The 18,037-nt window shown below is 43.1% G+C and overlaps 2 protein-coding genes and 1 long non-coding RNA gene across 4 annotated transcripts; 1 reads left to right on the top strand and 2 right to left on the bottom strand.

Annotated features, from left to right (window-relative positions):
• On the bottom strand, positions 2,939-3,769 carry LOC110432158. The gene is made up of 2 exons (XR_002449564.1): positions 3,459-3,769; positions 2,939-3,331 (listed from the first exon to the last, which is right to left on the bottom strand). It is a non-coding gene; the product is annotated as an uncharacterized LOC110432158 (long non-coding RNA).
• On the bottom strand, positions 4,862-10,702 carry LOC110432526 (casein kinase 1-like protein HD16). Of its 2 annotated transcripts, none has more exons than XM_021453145.1 (17): positions 10,547-10,702; positions 9,308-9,792; positions 8,140-8,265; positions 7,988-8,061; positions 7,846-7,915; positions 7,713-7,768; positions 7,556-7,627; positions 7,376-7,470; positions 7,156-7,219; positions 6,949-7,078; positions 6,655-6,870; positions 6,450-6,580; positions 6,123-6,297; positions 5,948-6,038; positions 5,588-5,745; positions 5,271-5,459; positions 4,862-5,135 (listed from the first exon to the last, which is right to left on the bottom strand). In XM_021453145.1, the coding sequence occupies exons 2-17, from the start codon at positions 9,737-9,739 to the stop codon at positions 5,076-5,078; spliced, it is 2,139 nt and encodes a 712-aa protein (XP_021308820.1). In that variant the 5' UTR covers positions 9,740-9,792; positions 10,547-10,702; the 3' UTR covers positions 4,862-5,075. The 2 variants fall into 2 exon arrangements, with proteins under 2 accessions (XP_021308820.1, XP_021308821.1); XM_021453146.1 differs by having other exon boundaries at positions 9,308-9,784; positions 10,547-10,696.
• On the top strand, positions 14,925-17,022 carry LOC8081176 (60S ribosomal protein L15-1). Its single transcript, XM_002461476.2, has 4 exons — positions 14,925-15,044; positions 15,159-15,325; positions 16,150-16,347; positions 16,457-17,022. The coding sequence occupies exons 1-4, from the start codon at positions 15,041-15,043 to the stop codon at positions 16,700-16,702; spliced, it is 615 nt and encodes a 204-aa protein (XP_002461521.1). The 5' UTR covers positions 14,925-15,040; the 3' UTR covers positions 16,703-17,022.

The following is an 18,037-nucleotide window of genomic DNA, read 5'->3' as shown; positions in this document are numbered from 1 at the left end:
TTGTGGTGCTCCGCCGACGGTGTCCCATGGCCGAGCAGCTAGCAGGCAAGACACGCGTGCGGTTGATCTGGATTTCTGTTGTTTCATTTATCTCCCATCTATTTATCGGCTACCAATTTGCTTAATAGTCTCTCTTGCCTACTCCTGTTCTTTCCCAATCCACCAGATCGGACTCCTAATAGTCCATAACTGATTACGGATTAGATTAACTATACTTTGTTTAGCGATTTTTTGTCACGATTTCCTACAATTCAGTCGCTTGAAATCTCGCCGCCACAACCGCGTCGGCCTGCATCTTCTCTAACTTAGCAAACATCTTCTCTCTCTCTCTCTATCTATCTATCTATCTATCTATCTATCTATCTAAATCCGGCATCTTTGCAAACTCCGTTCGTGCACACCCTCTAGAAGGAGTCAAAGCTAGGCCACGCACCCTACCACCGCCACTTGAGGCTCGAGGGATCGACCACGGCCCCAGGCCACGAAGCGACGGTTGCCCGACTTCCGCCCATCATATACCCAGGGCAACCGTCGCCCCGAGTCACATATCGGGGCTGAGCCCAGGAATCCAGATACCATGCCCTCTGCCCATTCAATGGGGGTGAGGCCCTATCGGCCACTCCTTCGGTAGGGTCACGCAATCGACGTGACCCAATAAGACAAGGAACTTCACCAACTCTAGAGCATGGCTATAGACCCACTAGTCATCCCTTTCACTCCTTGTAGGCCAAGGAAGCCTCGAGAAGGCTCACCTAGGGGAGGCTGCACTGCAGGTCTGCAGTAGACAACAGCCCCTAACAGTTAAGTGCCAGAAGGATAGCAGTGGCGTCAGGGGGTGGTTGCGGCGCTATTGACTCCTGCATATGTGACAAGGCCATGTCTAGCAACACGCGGCAGAGGACTCATGCACTTGAAGTATAGATCATAGACTACAATGAAAATGACTTGTACACCATGTCCTCACTAGAATATAAGAGGTGTGGCTCACCGGAGAAGGAGGTTGCACGTTTGATAGATAGATAGACAGACAGATAGGAAGATAGTTAGACAGATCGAAACCCACCTCAACTATATGGTAATCCAGAAAGGTTGAGATGCAAAGACATTACCGCAATACATATCCATGATTTGAGAAACATCATATTATTAGTTACTACTTTTATATACCACCGTAATGACTCGTGTCAAGCTGAAAACAAATTAAAGCATTATTCGTTCTGTCAAAAAAAATTCACTTTCAAGCCAAAATTTATCCGGGGCATCACACTCTGGCCGCAACATGTGCACTATATTAAGCTGTTTATAGTTGCTTTTGTGAAAATAATAGAACCTCCAATTGAGGCACAACAAAATACTCTCTTTGTCCCACATTATAAGTTATTTCAAGAATTTTGAAGAGTCAAATCATTTAAAGTTTGATCAAACATATGTGATAAGATAATAGCATTTACGATGTCAAATAAAGTATATCTATTTGATGTCATAAATCTTTTTAATTCTTCTGGTTTGACTCTCTAGGGCCTTGGTTCCTCTTGTTAAATTTTAGCCAACTAAATTTTAGTTATTTTAGTAGCTAAACTTTCAAATACACTGACTAAAAAAAAGTTAAAATAGTTTAATCTCACTAGTCATCCAACGATAGCTCAAATTTAGTTAGGGGAACTTAGAATGTCTCGAGGGAGTACCTACCAACCAGTGCCGCAGGCAATCAATAGGGCCAAACGTATGTCCATGCATCTAGGAATTGGCACATGAGACTACAGCAACCTATCTTATCCCTCCTCCTCATCATGTTTGCTACGGCTGATCCCATGAGGAAGATGCCGACGCAGATGAACACACGCTCCTTGTTCGTCGACTGCTGCATCGCCGTGGGCGCGAGGAACACCAACATCACCAGACACATGGTATTGGAGAACCCCTGCGCCACAGAGTGAAACCAACCATCAGATTTACTTACTGTTCATATATATATATATATATATATATATATCGAAGTCTGTAGCATCAGTCGCGTGTTCCGTGTACCTACCCTCATCGCGCTTGCCCATGCCGGAGTACGCCTGCGCGGCTCAGATGTGACGACAATGGCACCGGCGACGGCGCCGACGGCGTGGCGGTGGCCGGTGGTGGAGGGGGAGACCAGGACCGGCCTTCTTCTAGCAAGCGGCATAGGAGGTCGTACTCGTGGTGCTCCGCCGACGGTGTCCCCATGGCCGAGCAGCTAGCAAGCGATCGAGACGCGCGTCCGGCCGGCTATAATCTGGATTTCTGTCGTTTTATTTTTCTCTCTTCATCGGCTATATCATTGATTAATATATAGTCTCTCTTGCCGACTCCCGTTCTTTCCCAATCCAGTTTGATAACCGCCTAACTCTTCGATCAGTATCCAAGTCGTAACCATAACTCATTACGGATTAGATTAAACTAGGCTTTGTTTAGCGATTCTTTTTTATTGCTAAATATTTTTGATATCCAGCTCCACGTCCACGTCTAGCGTTCGGACGTCCGCCGCTCGCGCCTGCTTCACAAGGGGGCCATGTCGTGCCGTGTCCTGCGCCCACACCATGTCCCGCGCCGCTCCGTGTCCAATGCCACACCATGGCCCACACGCGCTTTAACTCGTGTCCCGCGCTTGCACTGTGGTGGCCCCTCCACACCCACGTGCATACAGGCGAGCCTAAGATTATCTCCAATGGCGTGACCCAAACCAATTTAACCTATTGCACCAGAACATTTGCAACATGAAAGGTAAGCCTCTCTGAATTTAATAGCACTATCAGCACCAAACACATAATAGATTCCTAAGAGGCAATGTCTCTTGTTTAGTTAAGCTCAGGATCAGCACAAAATAAGAACATACAGAACAAAACAGTGAAAAATGGGAAGGTGGACTTCCCCAGCAATGTTCGGAGCTCTTTCACAGGAAAAGTATGAATTCAAGGAGTACATGCATCCAGAAAATAATTAGAGTGATTTTTCTTTTTTTTACAAATATGAGAGTGACTTCGGCAATACTAAAAAGGTACAACATTCAATTCCAACATACCAAAGGTTAAATTACTCAACACACAATATATATATAATCATACCGCCATTTCTAGATCACTCTCCACCGAAGCCTGCTCCTGGACTGGTTTCTCTGCAACCAAATAAAATTCCAAGAGAAATCAGTGATGACACAGATTAATATAGCTTGTCAAACCAAGGTGGAGGAAATCAGGCAAAAACTAAATAACCCTCAGTATCCGGGGAGGGCCTGGGGTTTGCGGCCTCCATGGCCGTCGAGGTGGATCCAGCGAGGGATCGGAGCCCCGAGAGCTCCTGCATCCTGTCAACGGTGGCGGGGCGGACCCAATACAGGGACATGGGTGAAAAGTTAGTAGGCACGCCAAATAGCTTAGGGTTTGGATGCTCGGTTTCGCACGGCGGGAAGGTAAGAGAAGGGTGCGAAATACCTGATGGGTGCTCGTCGCCGGAGAGGAGACCGACGAAGGCCTCGGCACGGCGGCGGCGGTAGCCCACACCCAGTCGTCGCAGAGAGAGATAGAGAGCACCGAGCACGCGGGTGAAGGTGAATCGTGAATGGGGATGCGGGGGAGCAAGCGCGCGCGCACGCCCGGGTTCCGTTGGGGAATCTTCTAGAACTAGAATTTCAAGAACTGATGACTAATTTCAAGACCTCGTTGCCGTTGGAGACGATGGTCCGTGGCTACAGAAGGCCTAGCGGCAACTCGGGCCAAAGCGGGTGTGGCAATTCGGCCCATATCTAATCGGGCCTGCCCTGACTTAGGCCTTGTTTAGTTCATAAAAATTTTCAAGATTCTCCATCACATCGAATCTTTATACACATGTATAAAGTATTAAATATAGATGAAAATAAAAACTAATTACACAGTTTGTCTGTAATTTATGAGATAAATTTTTTGAGCCTACTTACTTTGTAATTGGATAATATTTGTCACATATACAGTAGCAAAAAACCAAAAAAAAATCGCGAACTGAACAAGGCCTTAGCAAATACTACTACCTTCCAACTTTCTTGAAGAGTGAGATCATCTCAAGTTTTTATAGTATAACTATTTTATGTCATAATTTTTATAATTTTCTCTATAATTTTACTCAAACTTAATATGTTTTTTTGACTCTCGAAGAAAATTGGAATATCTTATAATTTGAAATAGATAAAGTATTCGGCTAATTTATTTACTTCTGCTTTATTCTCTCAAAAAAGCATTTACTTTTCCCTCAAAAAAATTACTCTTCTTTAAATTAATTTTTATTCTTATATATACATGTAAAAATTTATGAATGCCAACCGGAATCAACAGGTCATGTGACCTCGAGGACCAGACAACACTTGTAGAAAAATCATGGCAGAAACTATTGTTTGTTGATTTATTGTGAAAAAAAATATTATTAAATGACTAACAAATTCAATAAATAAGCTCAAGCGAACGAGACCGATTGAATGAAGCCCATTGCTTAGATGATCGCATTACTCTAATGTTAAAGCATGGGCACCAAAAGAGAAGAATACACGTGCAAATTTTAACTGATCCAAGGAGATATACTAAGGGCCTATTTAGTTTGGCCAACTACTTTAGAATGGTGAAATACAAAATACCAAAATTTTTAAGGCTATATTTTGTTTAGCTTCATCCAAAATCTCCAAAATGTAGAATTTATTGCCTTCTTTATCGCCTCTTGAGGCCAAAATCAAAAGTAGAGAATGACAACCATTTTGCTAAAAATTTTGCAGCGTTTAATTCTATTGTGCAAAATGATGAATCAAAACCAGATTTCTTTTGGGGGGGGGGGGGGGGCGAAAGAGGAACTAAACACCCACTAAGTCAAAATATAGCGAAAACAACGAATTTCTGCCCAAATGCATTAGCTTCATGCCAGGAAAGGTCTCACGGCCGGCATTCGATACAACATTTCTTTACAATCACGGTAGGATACCCATACCGTATTTTCAGATCTACTGATCCTATCATTAGAATTGATTTTGGTTCAACGTCCATCTCACATCTCTTGAATCGAGGCCCTCGCTTCGACTTCCATGTGCACGATCAGCACACGGTTCGTCCATAGCAGATCGAAGCTATATAGAGATTCTTGGCCCATTTCTCCTACAAAGGTTTTTTGCGAGGTTAGCTTAGAATGAGTAACAGACGACATAATGGCAACGAAATCTGAAGCATTAGAACGGGGCAAAAGTAGATACTTCACAAGACACATGGGGTCTCCATGGGCTGCAGGGATACCTTGACATGTGCGCTAGGGAAGGCAGAGGTGCGGAGAGTTTCTTGTGTCTCATCCATCGGCTTCCGCTTTGGCATGCTCAAGATGAAAGCAGCTTGGTCATTGGTGGCCGCTGTGGAAGTTATCCTGTAACCACTCTCCCATCGCCGATGGATGCCTTCGCTAGGGTACAGGAAATCCAACTCTACAACCTGACAATATTTGGAGGGGGAGGGATGTTTTGTTAAATATTCAGGCATCAGTTGATACAATTCAGAGGAATAAGAGCAGCCAAGCACACAGCACAAATAATGCTGCATGGTCATGCCATCATCCTAACCTGAGTAGAAAATCCTGAGTTCCTTGACATGACTACACCCCAGCGATTTCCGGCAGTGGCCATAGATGTTACATGAAATCCTTCTTTCCACTTTTTATTGATCCACTTGTAAGGGAATGATTCGCTAACCTTGTACGATTGCTGAGTGTAAGGAGTTCCTGCAATAGTAAAAATGTATTACCCCCAATCATACCATAGCAGGCCCTGATAATTAATGAGCGATGCAACTGGCCTTATAATGGATAGGAACATACAAGAGAAACATTAGGATTTTGCATGTACTGCTAATGGGAAAATGGTGAGAAAACAGAATGTCAATATGCAAGCATGTGCAATAACAAGAAAAAGTAAAATTCCGACCTTTGGACATGACAACCAATGAACTCCCATTGGTTGATCCAGCAATTGCTGTTATGTAGTAACTTTTCTCCCACTGCTCCATTATCCAGTCCTGTGTATCATTAGAAACAGAGTTAGAATTCCAAACTAAACTAATTATTAGGCATGGTCAAGCTTGACTCAGATAGTACTGTACCTTGTGGAGAAAAACTGGTGAGAGCTCATAAACTTGAGAACAGAAACCAGTTCCTGCGTCCATGATGAGTGCCCAAAGGTTTGCCGAGGAAGCCACACAACTAATGTAAAGCCCATCATCATTGCCTTTTTCTACATGTTGACTTAGCCTTGAGTCAGCCACATTGTAATGGTACCTAAGAAACAAGCAACAGATGTTGACAACAAAGCTTAGCAACAATAGTTCCTCACATCTTAATGGTCATATTTACAAAGCTAGGTATTAATGGAGAAATGCAGCAACCAAACTATCATGCCTTGTAGCATCTAATTAAATGATTGTAATTACCTCTGCTTCATGGGCCGCCTAGCATTATAAACTGAAATCCATTGAGCTGCCGGGCTCCCTAATCTAACCTTCTTTTTAGGCTGCTCATCTTCTTCTAGATTTGCAAGCAATCTTCCACGTTTCTGCCCAACCTATACAGGAACAAACAAATATAAGGCCAGAGAAATCTAACTATATATGAAAGGAGGGAATAGTTAGTACAGACCTTGAGAGCCCCATCAATTCTGATTGGTCTCGAGGCAGGTGCTTCGATCAAACCATCAAAAAGAGAGATAAGCTTTGCATAGTTTGGCTCTTCATCAAATTTCATATTTGTAACAATCTCAAGAAACTGTTTGAATGGAGCTGGACAGAAACAACAAAGCAACTCTGGAGAAACAGCCATTTTCTTCTTGCAAACAAGGAAACTCTTGGTATCCCCCTACAAACATTGTTACATGCTGACGTGTGCTCCAGAAGAATACCATAATATTGAGTCAACATGTGTATTAAAACCTACCTGATAGCCTTGCCAAGGCAATCTTCCTCTTATCAGGAAAATAAGGGTGTACGCCAGTGACTCTAAATCATCCCTCCTACTTCCGGTGCGCCCCAAATGAGCATGGACACTCGCATATCTAATTGTTCCCCTGCAAAAAGAAACAAGAGGATAGGTTAAGGAAGACCATTTATCAAAGGAAACTGTTGCAAAGAGAATATAACCAACCTAAAGATATCGGGACGTTGATCATAATCAACATGATGACCATGACTCTCTCTCCACTTGGATGCTGTACAATTTGGGTACCACATATCAACAACAATCAACAAAAAAAAGGAGGGAGGCAAGTAGGAAAAATAACACTAAGAAAATATGAAGTTTCAAAGAAACAATGGTGACATGGAATAGTAAATACTTAGATAAAAAATATTTGACAAATGCATACCTAAACCAAGATCTATAAGGTAAAGTTTCTTATCATCAGGAGATCCAGGCTGACCAAGCAGAAAATTCTCTGGTTTCACATCACCATGCACAAACCTGGCAAACAGATGATCTTAGTGTAAATCAACAGACATGCATACATCTAAGTACGTTCAGTTGAAGATAGCTAGTTTTAGCTCACCCTTTAGAATGGAGCTTCTCAAGAATCGATATGGCCTCTACAGCAATGCAAGCAGCCATATTTGCAGACATCCTGTTTGAGATTGTTGAATCGTTTAGTCTAGAAGCTGATACATGAGTGACAAAAGATAACATAAAAAAGAATGGAAGATACTTACGTCTGCCCCATTGAATTCCACACGTCCCAAAGGCTGGGACCAAGCATATCCATTACCTGAAAAAAAAAACTAAGTGAATAAAAATAAAAATTGTTGAGCTGCAAAGAAATAGAGTAATAATCAGTGAACTCACAAGTATATAGTAGTCGCCCTGACGACCCTTGTAGTGGACCGATGGTATGCCATAGCAACCATTGAGAGTGCTAGCAAACAATGCCAATAGTCAGAAAGAAAGTCCCCATGAAAAAGGAAAGGTGACAGGATGAGCAACATACTTATAAACCTGCCACTCGTATGGGGGGCCATAATTGCATCCTTTACTGTTCCGATGCTCGAATTTCAATGCAACCTACAAAATTTTTACCATTGATTGGATTTATGTAAGGAAAAAATGCATCAAATTCATAAAAGGGTGTAAGTGACAAACCTCATATGCATCAGGACCAGTGCGAGCATTCCCACCAGAAACCCTTCGGCCAACATAGACCTGACCAAAACCACCTTTACCTAACTTCCTGTCAGTTATGTACTCTGGAGAATTACCTACTTGAACCTGCAGAAATGAAATAAGATTAGGTGACCCCAAAAACTCCTAGAAATAAGTTATTATGTCCAAGTTCAACATAAAACCATTGTACAGTGAAAGGGCCTTTGGCTGAGTTGGTTAGGTGGCTTGAGTAGCACTCCTCACTCCTCAGGTCTTGGGTTCAACTCCCCATGGGAGCAAATTTTCATGCTTGATTTTAATTAAAAAAAAAAAACCTCGTCCACAGGTCTAAGGTCTGGCCCCAGGCGTGGTCTTTCTCACTTGGGCTATGGTGCCGCTGTGTTATGGGTGGGGCAGGTGTGAGAAGGTCTTCTTCATGCAATGCCCGGGAGCTATCTTAAATCACCACTACCAGCCCCACCCCACCCCCAGTCAAGTTTTTTAAAAAAAACAGTGTACCAGCCTTCTGATTTTATGCAACAAAGCAAGGCAATAGGCTTTCAGTTGTCATTTGAATGTACTACTGCACCACAGGAATTTTACCAACAGTTCTACTTCTACCAACTTCTAGGCTATGAATAACAACACCAACTTAGTTATTCCTTTTTTACAACACCAACTTGGGCTTATAGTCTGGATGCGGATGGGACTAGAAATGGCAAGCATGGTTAGTAGGCATGTGATTGGCCCTTCTGGTGTTAAATGGACTCATATTTTGGAACATCAAGGGTGTCCTATGCCAGGCAATCTACTGTGGATAGGACCCAACTAATAGGTGAACCCTTACGTTGGGCCACAACAAGTATGTTTTTACAGGATTTAGAATGCTTCCTTTAACTAAATAATAGGTACCACAGCATAACAATAAATGCCATGCAATCCCAAGGACCGAATTGACTTAAGGGCTCCCGAGCAAAGTATCATGGGAAAACGACATGATTTCTATCCCTTTTTGTGTTTAAAATGGCAGGCGACAATCCGATACAAGCTAGTAAAAACCAGTGGATTTATGCAATTAGGTGAGCTGCAAACAGATAAAATAAACTATGAAATAAAGAAGGTAAATGGCAGTCCATATGGAGAAAAAATGCAAAAGAGCAAGTAATACCCTCTCTGGCACAGGTGTAGTTGTTGATTCATCTTCAGCCCCAACAATCTTCTCCGCACTTTCACCATCCATTTTCAGAACACCAACCTCGGGTACCTTCTTCAAAGGAAGGTTCTTGGGTGCAGCAGCTTGCAGTCCCTTGACAGCTTTAGGGGCAACTTCCAGTTTCTTGACAGCTTTAGGGGGTTCTTCACAAGCTGGATCAGCTTCTAAGTCGGCAATCTGAACCCCCTTTCTTCTAGGCTTTGGTGCGGGAGGCACTCCTTTCCCAGCAGCACCCTTTCTGCCCCTAGCAGCACGTGTAGGAGCACGCTTTGCTGCCCTCTGCGGAGCAGGTGGCGCCGGTTTCGCAGGCGGCTCTGCTGTCTGCAGATCGTCGAGCTTCTTAGACCTCAGGCGTGCTTGACGAGTACTGCTTCGCAGCTCTGGCATCCTCTCCCCATAAAACACGGGTCAGCGTCCCAGCCCTTCGAGCTCCTTCCAATCTCCACATGCAGACACAGGTTACAATCATCCATCAATCAATATATAAAGAACAACAACAGATACCGCAAAGAACACACATCAACACCACTCTAGCAACCTCTCCATCTAGGCATCTACCGACATCCCCAAAAGAACAACCAAACTAAGACTGGGCACGGCCGAGGACGGCGACCAATAGGGGTAAAAGGAGGGGGGAGAATCAGCGGAGCCGGATCCTCATCGCCATCAAGGGACAGCCAGCTTCCCTACCACCACAACCTTCGCCGAGGAATCGAATGCGCGCCAATCGGCACTAAAAAGGAAAAGGGAGGGGAGCATCCCACCATCCCCATCACCGGATGCACCACGCCGATTCCTACCCGACGGGGTAAAAAAAAAATCTAGCCTTTGCCCACCAGATTAACGCCGGTCAGGCAACAGATCGCCATACACCCGCAACCAACCCCAAATCCCGACCCCAGACCCAGCGAAACCCACCCAAATCCACCGCCTGTGCGCCCCCCGCGACCGAACCTTGACGAACCCAGCCCGCGCCGCGGCGGACGCATCGGGGGCCGCGCGCCTCATCGGATCGACGTTTCCCGCGAATGGCCGGCCGATCGCGCGGGAACCGCGCCGCCGAGCACCACCCGGCGACCCCAAAAAATTTCAAAAAAAAAAAGAAAATAGATGCGGAAGGAACAGGACGACGACGCTGCAGACATCGCATCGGCTGCGCAGGGAGGGACGGAGGGAGGGAGCGCGGATGCTTACATCGGCGACCGGCGGCGGGGACGGGGCGCGGGGAAGGCGGCCGGATTTGCGTGGGGGCCGGGGCGGCGCGAGGTGGGGGAGGAGGACGAGGCCGAGGAGGCAGGCAGGCACGATTTGTTGTGGAGCTGCTCGACTCGTGCTCGCGTTGGTTTTGGATTTGGAAACGCGGTGCGCCACCCTCGTGGGTCGTGGGTGCATGGAGTGGAGTGAGCGGGCCGTGAGGCTGCCGGGTGGGCCCTCCTTGTCAGTGGGTTGCCTCTCCTGGCCGCTACCGGATAAGACGTGGAGAAAACGACTAGACTTCGACTTAGTACAAGTACAAGGTCCTAAATAAACTCCGAAACTACCCGTTTTCTTTCCCATGTCAAACTTTGGCCGTTCAAACGTTTTGTTTTTCTCGTCAAAATTCAAAATTATGAGAAAGTGGGTAACAAGAGATGGTGCTAGAGTTAAAGCCAAGTTTTTTCCCTCATCGAGTAATAAAAAACCAAGTCAATAGTAAATTAGTAGTATTAGTACTCTTCATTTCCATTTATAAGACATTTTTTAATATATAGATACACACTATGTTTATATGTACATAATAAAAGCAATGTATTCAAAAGCCAACAAACATCTTACAATCTAGAATGGATAGAGCACTATTTAGTTACGGACTGATGACAACAGGAACCAATGCGAGAAAAAACCTAAGCTCGAGCCCTAAGAACGTGTGTTATCAATGTAGCCAAGTCAAAATCAGAATTCAAGCCGAAGTTGCAGTCAAACGTTTCTCACAAAGTCTTGGTCAAGACTTTCGAGCTTTTTTACTCAAACATGCATGAGGACATTACAAGTTCCTTTATCAAATAACCTTAGGATCAAGATAGGTTAAAATCCTAATCTCATGCGTCACATGTTTCTACGGCTCCAAATGTGTAGCTTGTATCATCACTTTGAATTTCAAAACTAGGGTCTAATAGATTTATAATCCTAGCTACCTTTCAAGGTTCAAATCCATGTGTTCATGCATAGCTTATCTGTGATTGGTCCTTGTCTGCATATCCAATTCTTATGTCTTATTATATTTTAAATGTCACATTTCAACAATATACAAATGCAAGCTAGAACCATGTAGAATTCAAAAAATGGAATGGACTCCATTAGGTTTTTGGGCACATGGTTTATGTTTTTCAACCTTAAAATTGTACCTAAGAGGTTGTATTTGCACAATGAAACATTCATGATGGTTTTCATTAGAGTTTAGTGATATGTAAAAAGTAGCTATCAAAGGGAACCTCAAATGCAATCATTAGTCCCTATTTTTTGTTACTAGTAATTAGTGAATCCCCATGGCAAACTTGGACGAATAGAACTTAGTAGTAATGTATCAGGGTTATAACAAACGACTTGCAGGATGTTTGGATATGTATAATTAGTTGCTAAAATTATATCCAGGGGATTGAAATGGTCAGGCTAATAGTTTAACTGAAAGCCTGAATTGAACTATCTAGGTAGTGAAAATCTATTAGCTAAGGACATATCTCCATTAAATCTCATAAGATTGCATCTCTTATAAGTTGTATTTTATTAGAAAGTACCTAAGCCAATTTAGAATATAATAGAGGACTATTGTAGAAGATTACCTAAAACTTGCCTCTCTTATTTTTTTTAGAGATAAGAGAGATGAATTGTCTTCTTTATTAGGATAAAATCTTTTAGAATATCTCTTAAAAAATATAGGTAAAAGAGATGAGTTATGAGATTTGTTGCAGCACCTACACCTCCTGAAACATTACTTTTTTGATATAGGAGGTGGATATGATATTTGGTGGAGATGCTCTAACTCCCTTTCGACTAAAATGCAGATAGATATTAGCTCTAATTGTTCCAAGCAAAGGAGAAGATGGCCTACCTATAATAAAAAACTATTAGTGCCCTCCTTCCATTTGATATAGAGTAGATGTTTTCTCTCTTGTGTACACACTTTTTGTTCGAATAATCTAATCTATGGCATGTTTGTTAGAAAGTGTGTACAAACTTGTATATAGAGTTAATTTTGTGATTACGTCAAGTGATTTTTTAAAGTGAACTAAAGGGCTGAGAGACGGAAAATATTTTCTTATACACTTCTCATATAATAATCATTTTGTCAATGCATTTTTATCATAGAGAATAAAATAAAACCAATTTTAGTCATAGAGTTAGTTTTCTAAAGCCCTAGCATCCTTGCTAGACTGAACTAATCCACTCAGGGATGAAATATGGTATTCTAACTTACTCCCTCCGTCCCAAAAAGAATGTCGTTCTAGAATTTCAGACATCTTGTTTGATCATCCGTCTTATTCAAAATTTTTACATAAATATTATATATTTTGTTAAGACCTAATTTATCATTAGAGATACTTTACTCATGATTTATTTATTTTATAATTTACATAAATTTTTTGAATAAGACGAACGGTCAAACACGATTTCTAAAAGTCAAAAACGTCACTCTTTTTGGGACGGAGGAAGTATATAACACTTGTGAACTCTCACAACACCCCCACTAATATCCTTGCTAGTTGCTTGATCCAAAGTGAGGCTGAGAGAGATGTAGTGCATTTATTTATTTATCTTACATTTAATGGCGCCAGTTCATTGTGTTGAACATTGCATTTCTTGTTACTTTTGGTGGTTGTCGCCACCTAGATGGCTCCATGGATTGGAGGATCCCTAAGGGTTTTGTGGTGATTGTTTGCCTCCTCTAGTCAAGTTGCTAGTAAGGGGCTCTTTTGCCTACCTCATGGGAGATCGCAAAGAGCAACTATAGTGGAATGCTCGTGGCTAGTTGGAGTGCTTTTTGTATTTGATTATTGTGGCACCTAGGTTGTGGGTCTAGCTTGAGCGGCTAGTTAGCGCGTGAATCACTCACCTTGAGATTCGCCGTGACGAGGATGTAGGTTGTCAGCAAGCAACCAATCCCCGAGGATAAATTTATTGTCTCCCTCTTGCCCAACTCGGTTTTCTACTCACACTTGTGCATTTAGTTTCATATTCGTTCCTGTGTGTAGTTGGTTGCCTAGTTGTGCAGGTCTAGTTTATAGTAGTTGTTAGTTACTGGTAGCCTTGGGCAAAAAATACCAAGAAACGAGAACCGACCTGGAAATACTAAGAACCAAACAAAAAATACCGAAATCGGTTTTTTCGGTACGCTATTCGTTTCCTAATTTTGAGGAACCAAAACTACCAAGGTAAATTATGTTCTTTACCATGGGGAACCGAATTACCTGTAGTGTGCTAAGTTTGAGTGTTGTTATATTATTGATTGTACTACTGTAGACTATTATATTATATATTTGTGGTACTCACTTTTATAGTCTTGTGGACTTTTATATGTATATTTATTTTGTACTATTATTCTCTATGAAATTATGTCAAAATTAGTTTTTGAACCTACTATTACATGTCTTTGTGATCAGTTCAGTACTGTTTGCTAAATTCCGAAATCGAACCAAAGGTACTGAAACCGAATTTTCTTGGTACCGATTTTTTGAAGGAACCGATTGGTACCTATTTTCCAGGGAAGCGAATTCCTGTGGAAACCGAAGTACCAAACTCATCAGTTCGGTATTACCAAATGTCCAGGCTGACTTACTAGAAGTAGCTAGTTGTTTCACTAGTTAGCTAGAACTAGAGTAGTGCTAGCCTCCTTGCTTCTCAGTGCTAATTAGTAATTGTATTAGACTTGCTATTAGACTTGTGTAAGAGGCTTGCTTTGGTGAAATAGTCCTGGTCAAAATAGTTGTTGTTAGGACCTCATATTTGTCTAACCATTTTGCTCAAGTGTTGTGCATTTTGTAGAGATTTTTTAATATGCTACTCACCTTCTCTAACCATCTAATCTAGATCTTTTGTCGTGCAACTGGTTAGGGCCTATGGGACTATAGTCATAACCTATACAACGATCCTTAATAATCTTAACAAGTTGCACGATAGGGTAGGGAAGCAATAGTCAGAACCCATTGCGAAAACAATCTGCAAAGGGGCAAACTATAGTCAAAAAACTTGAAGAGACCCCATATAATTAACTAAATACAAATACAAATCTACCTTCAAAACTACTCTAAACCATGCTAGGTAGGTAATTTAAATGATTTTGAAAGTTTAAAGGTTAAGATATATTTTTTAGATTTTAGAGCTCGAAGTAAGAAAAGCGGACTAGGGCAATAATTTAGTAGGTAGAAATAGAGTGGACCTTTTCCAATAAAAACAGAAATTAAAGAAAAAAAAAATGAACAAAAGCCTGTTTCCAACTGAAGCCCATCTGCCTGCGTATGCAGGCAAGCCCAGCTCGCTCGGCCCACTTCTCCGACCATCCTCCGCCCACCGTTCCAAAACCCTAGCCCATCCGACGGTCACGAAGCGCCCATCTCGCGAATATAACTGCACCTTCCACCCAAACCCCGGCTTTCTCCGCGCACTCCATCTCCCTCCCCGCCGCCGCCTCCGCCGCACGCAGCCGCATCCGCCATGGGTGAGCACTCCATCTCCTCCTCCGTCCCGCAAATGTTCTCTGGTCTCTCCGTGCCGGCGAGCCTTTGCGCGTCGTCTCTCTGTCTCTCTCTCTGACGGCCTGTTCGTTGCGCAGGGGCGTACAAGTACGTGTCGGAGCTATGGAGGAGGAAGCAGTCGGACGTGATGCGTTTCGTGCAGCGCGTGCGCTGCTGGGAGTACAGGCAGCAGCCGGCCATCGTCCGCCTCACCAGGCCCACCCGCCCCGACAAGGCCCGCCGCCTCGGCTACAAGGCCAAGCAGGTAGATCTCCCCGCCTGGCGCTCTGTTCTCTTGCCTGCCGCGAGATGGTGATGCAGATATAGGTTGGTGGAGGACGTGCAACCATTTAGGATTTGATCCGCGCAGTCATATCGCCGTTTGCTGGTTTGTGCTTATAAGATTTCCACGGCTGTGGGTGTACCATTTCTATTGTAGTTGCAGGCGATAGATCGTCGGTCAGTTTTCTGTGCGCAAAATGTAGAACTGTTTAGGGGTATCACTTCAACTTATGCTGTTCATTATGTACAATGAAAGCATGTCGTGGAGCCTTTGTCTGGGCGTGGTTAAGATGTTTGGATTGGATATAATGCTTGAGTTTAGATTAGGATAAGTTGTGCTAGCTACTAAATTGATTGAGTACAGCCTGTTTTGTGCACCAAATATCATAGCTACTTGTTGAGTTGGAACAATCTGAACATGACTTGATGGGGCATTGCATTTGGACCATAAAATTTATAGAGTTTTATGTAGGTTATTTTGCGAGGCTAGGCTAACACGAATTAAACCATATATTTATATATTTTGTATTATTGTCATGTGTCTATAGCTTGTGGCCAATGGAAACTTGTTTTATGTAGTACAGTGATCCCACTTAATGTTGTTTTGCTCCATGGTTTTGTTGCAGTTATGCAGCTGTCTGATATGTATGCCTTTTTGTGTTATGCAATAATTTTTTTGTGTAGGATTTTTGCGCATTAGACTCAAGTATGCTATGTTAGGCTTGTCTACTTCATTTTATTAATGCAGTTTGAGTAGCTATGCCCTGTTCTTTTGTTTGATGATGTGTTGTGTTAATTCATCTTCAGGGTTATGTTGTCTACCGTGTCCGTGTGAGGCGTGGTGGCAGGAAGAGGCCTGTGCCTAAGGGTATTGTCTATGGCAAGCCCAAGCACCAGGGTATCACGCAGCTCAAGTTCCAGAGGAACAAGAGGTCCGTTGCTGAGGAGAGAGCTGGACGTAAGCTTGGTGGATTGAGGGTTCTTAACTCCTACTGGGTGAATGAGGTACGCTGGATTGTTACAAGAAAATTCCTCTAGAAAGATACTAACTTCGGGGTTTCTGTCCAATCTGTTTTGTGCTTATGGCTTGACATGTCCATCTCTCCCAACACAGGATAGTACCTACAAGTACTTTGAGATCATCCTTGTTGATGTTGCCCACACAGCCATCAAAACCGATCCAAGGATCAACTGGCTATGCAACCCTGTCCACAAGCACCGTGAGCTTCGTGGCCTCACCTCTGCAGGCAAGAAGTTCCGTGGCCTACGTGGCAAGGGCCACACCCACCACAAGAACAGGCCCTCCAGGAGAGCCACCTGGAAGCGCAACCAGACCCTCTCCCTTCGCCGCTACCGCTGAGCAGCTTGTCGGGTGCTTGGATACTGTCACCGTCAAACTTGTCCCAAGCAAAACAAAAACTTTGGCTGTGTTTGGTTGCATTTTCAAATTTTGCTACTTGTGTTATCGGCACTTGAACTAATGTTAGAAGTCAATTATGGAGCATATGTCATGAACTATTTACAATTCGGCTGTGTTATCAGACAAAAAATGGTTAGTGATCGAAAGCTGTGTGCTGGTGTTGACTAAATGATGATTGGTTTGCCAACACACAGCCGTTTGTGCTGAGGATGTATCCCATGTTGATGGTGCTTCTCGAATCTCGATTCTCTTGTTACCAATTATTCATTTAGTTGGTTGATATTGTTTATATGTTTGCATTGTTGGATAGCTGACGGGAAATAGTTGTGATTTGCGAAACATACGATTTTAGGACGTTGCATTCTGTTGCGAAGTCGTTGAAATCTGTAGCCAATCCTTTTTCAGCTATTGGATGGTGCAATGGTACAATAGGGATCCTCAAATCATGTGTTCCGAGAAGAGGATCACAATTAACTAAATTAGAGCATCCTTAAGGGTTTTGTATTTGAGGTTTGTATTTGAGTAATTTGTCAAAAAGCTTCTAAAGAGGTATCCAACGGTTTTGTATTTGGAGTTTGCAATTTGGGCAACTTGGCAAATGAGAGAGCAAACTTGGCAAAATGCTAAGCTGTTGACGGTTTGCAAACCACGAGCAAAGTCACACGCGAGGAAAGTGCGTACGCCTGGAGACCTCCTATTTTTATCCTTTGCCAAGTCCAAATGCTAATTTCTTTGAAGATGGCCTATTTTTATCCTTTGCATTTTGTTATGGGAGTTTGCAAACAACAACGAATGCCAAGTCAATTTGTCAAAGCCTTTGGAGATGCTCTTATCTGATGACGTGTGGTGCCAAATTAGAGTTACCGTGATGATTCAAGACAGCTATCATATGATTCAAGGTAGCAAAACTTTACATTTTGCCCTACATTTCGTATGCCCAAGAATGTTTGGTTGTTGCCATAAAAAAGAGAGCATATCTAACTTTACAGCCATGAGTGATGGCAACAACCAATATAAAAAAGAGAGCATATCTAACTTTCTGATGGCGTGCGGTGCCCTAAGGCTTAGTCGAAGCTCTCCCGTCATGTCCTAGTCTGGCTATCTCCATTGTCGCCAGGGCCCCTACACAGCTCAGCGGCTTCCCCAGTCCCCACTGCCTGGTCACCCTTCCTTTCCCAATCTCCTTTCCTTCTAAAGTCGCCGAAGTTTGGGAAGAAGGAAGGGACTCGCTAGAACCCTAACATGGGAGGAGGAGAAAGGAGGATGACGTACCTC

This window comes from Sorghum bicolor, chromosome 2 (assembly GCF_000003195.3).
Source record: "Sorghum bicolor cultivar BTx623 chromosome 2, Sorghum_bicolor_NCBIv3, whole genome shotgun sequence".
NCBI lineage: Eukaryota > Viridiplantae > Streptophyta > Magnoliopsida > Poales > Poaceae > Sorghum > Sorghum bicolor.
Note: the sequence above shows the minus strand (reverse complement) of the source record. Positions and strands in the feature narration are given on the sequence as shown.

What these genes read in the sequence shown, in the direction of transcription:
- LOC110432526 (XM_021453145.1), bottom strand. Translation starts at nt 9,739, where the DNA reads ATGCCAGAGCTGCGAAGCAGTACTCGTCAAGCACGCCTGAGGTCTAAG. An exon ending in AGGGCGACTACTATATACTT is followed by an intron (nt 7,769 to 7,845) that starts GTGAGTTCACTG and finishes TTTTTTTTTCAG; the next exon opens with GTAATGGATATGCTTGGTCC. An exon ending in GAGAAGCTCCATTCTAAAGG is followed by an intron (nt 7,471 to 7,555) that starts GTGAGCTAAAAC and finishes TCTGTTTGCCAG; the next exon opens with GTTTGTGCATGGTGATGTGA.
- LOC8081176 (XM_002461476.2), top strand. An exon ending in TCGGCTACAAGGCCAAGCAG is followed by an intron (nt 15,326 to 16,149) that starts GTAGATCTCCCC and finishes ATTCATCTTCAG; the next exon opens with GGTTATGTTGTCTACCGTGT. An exon ending in ACTCCTACTGGGTGAATGAG is followed by an intron (nt 16,348 to 16,456) that starts GTACGCTGGATT and finishes CTCCCAACACAG; the next exon opens with GATAGTACCTACAAGTACTT.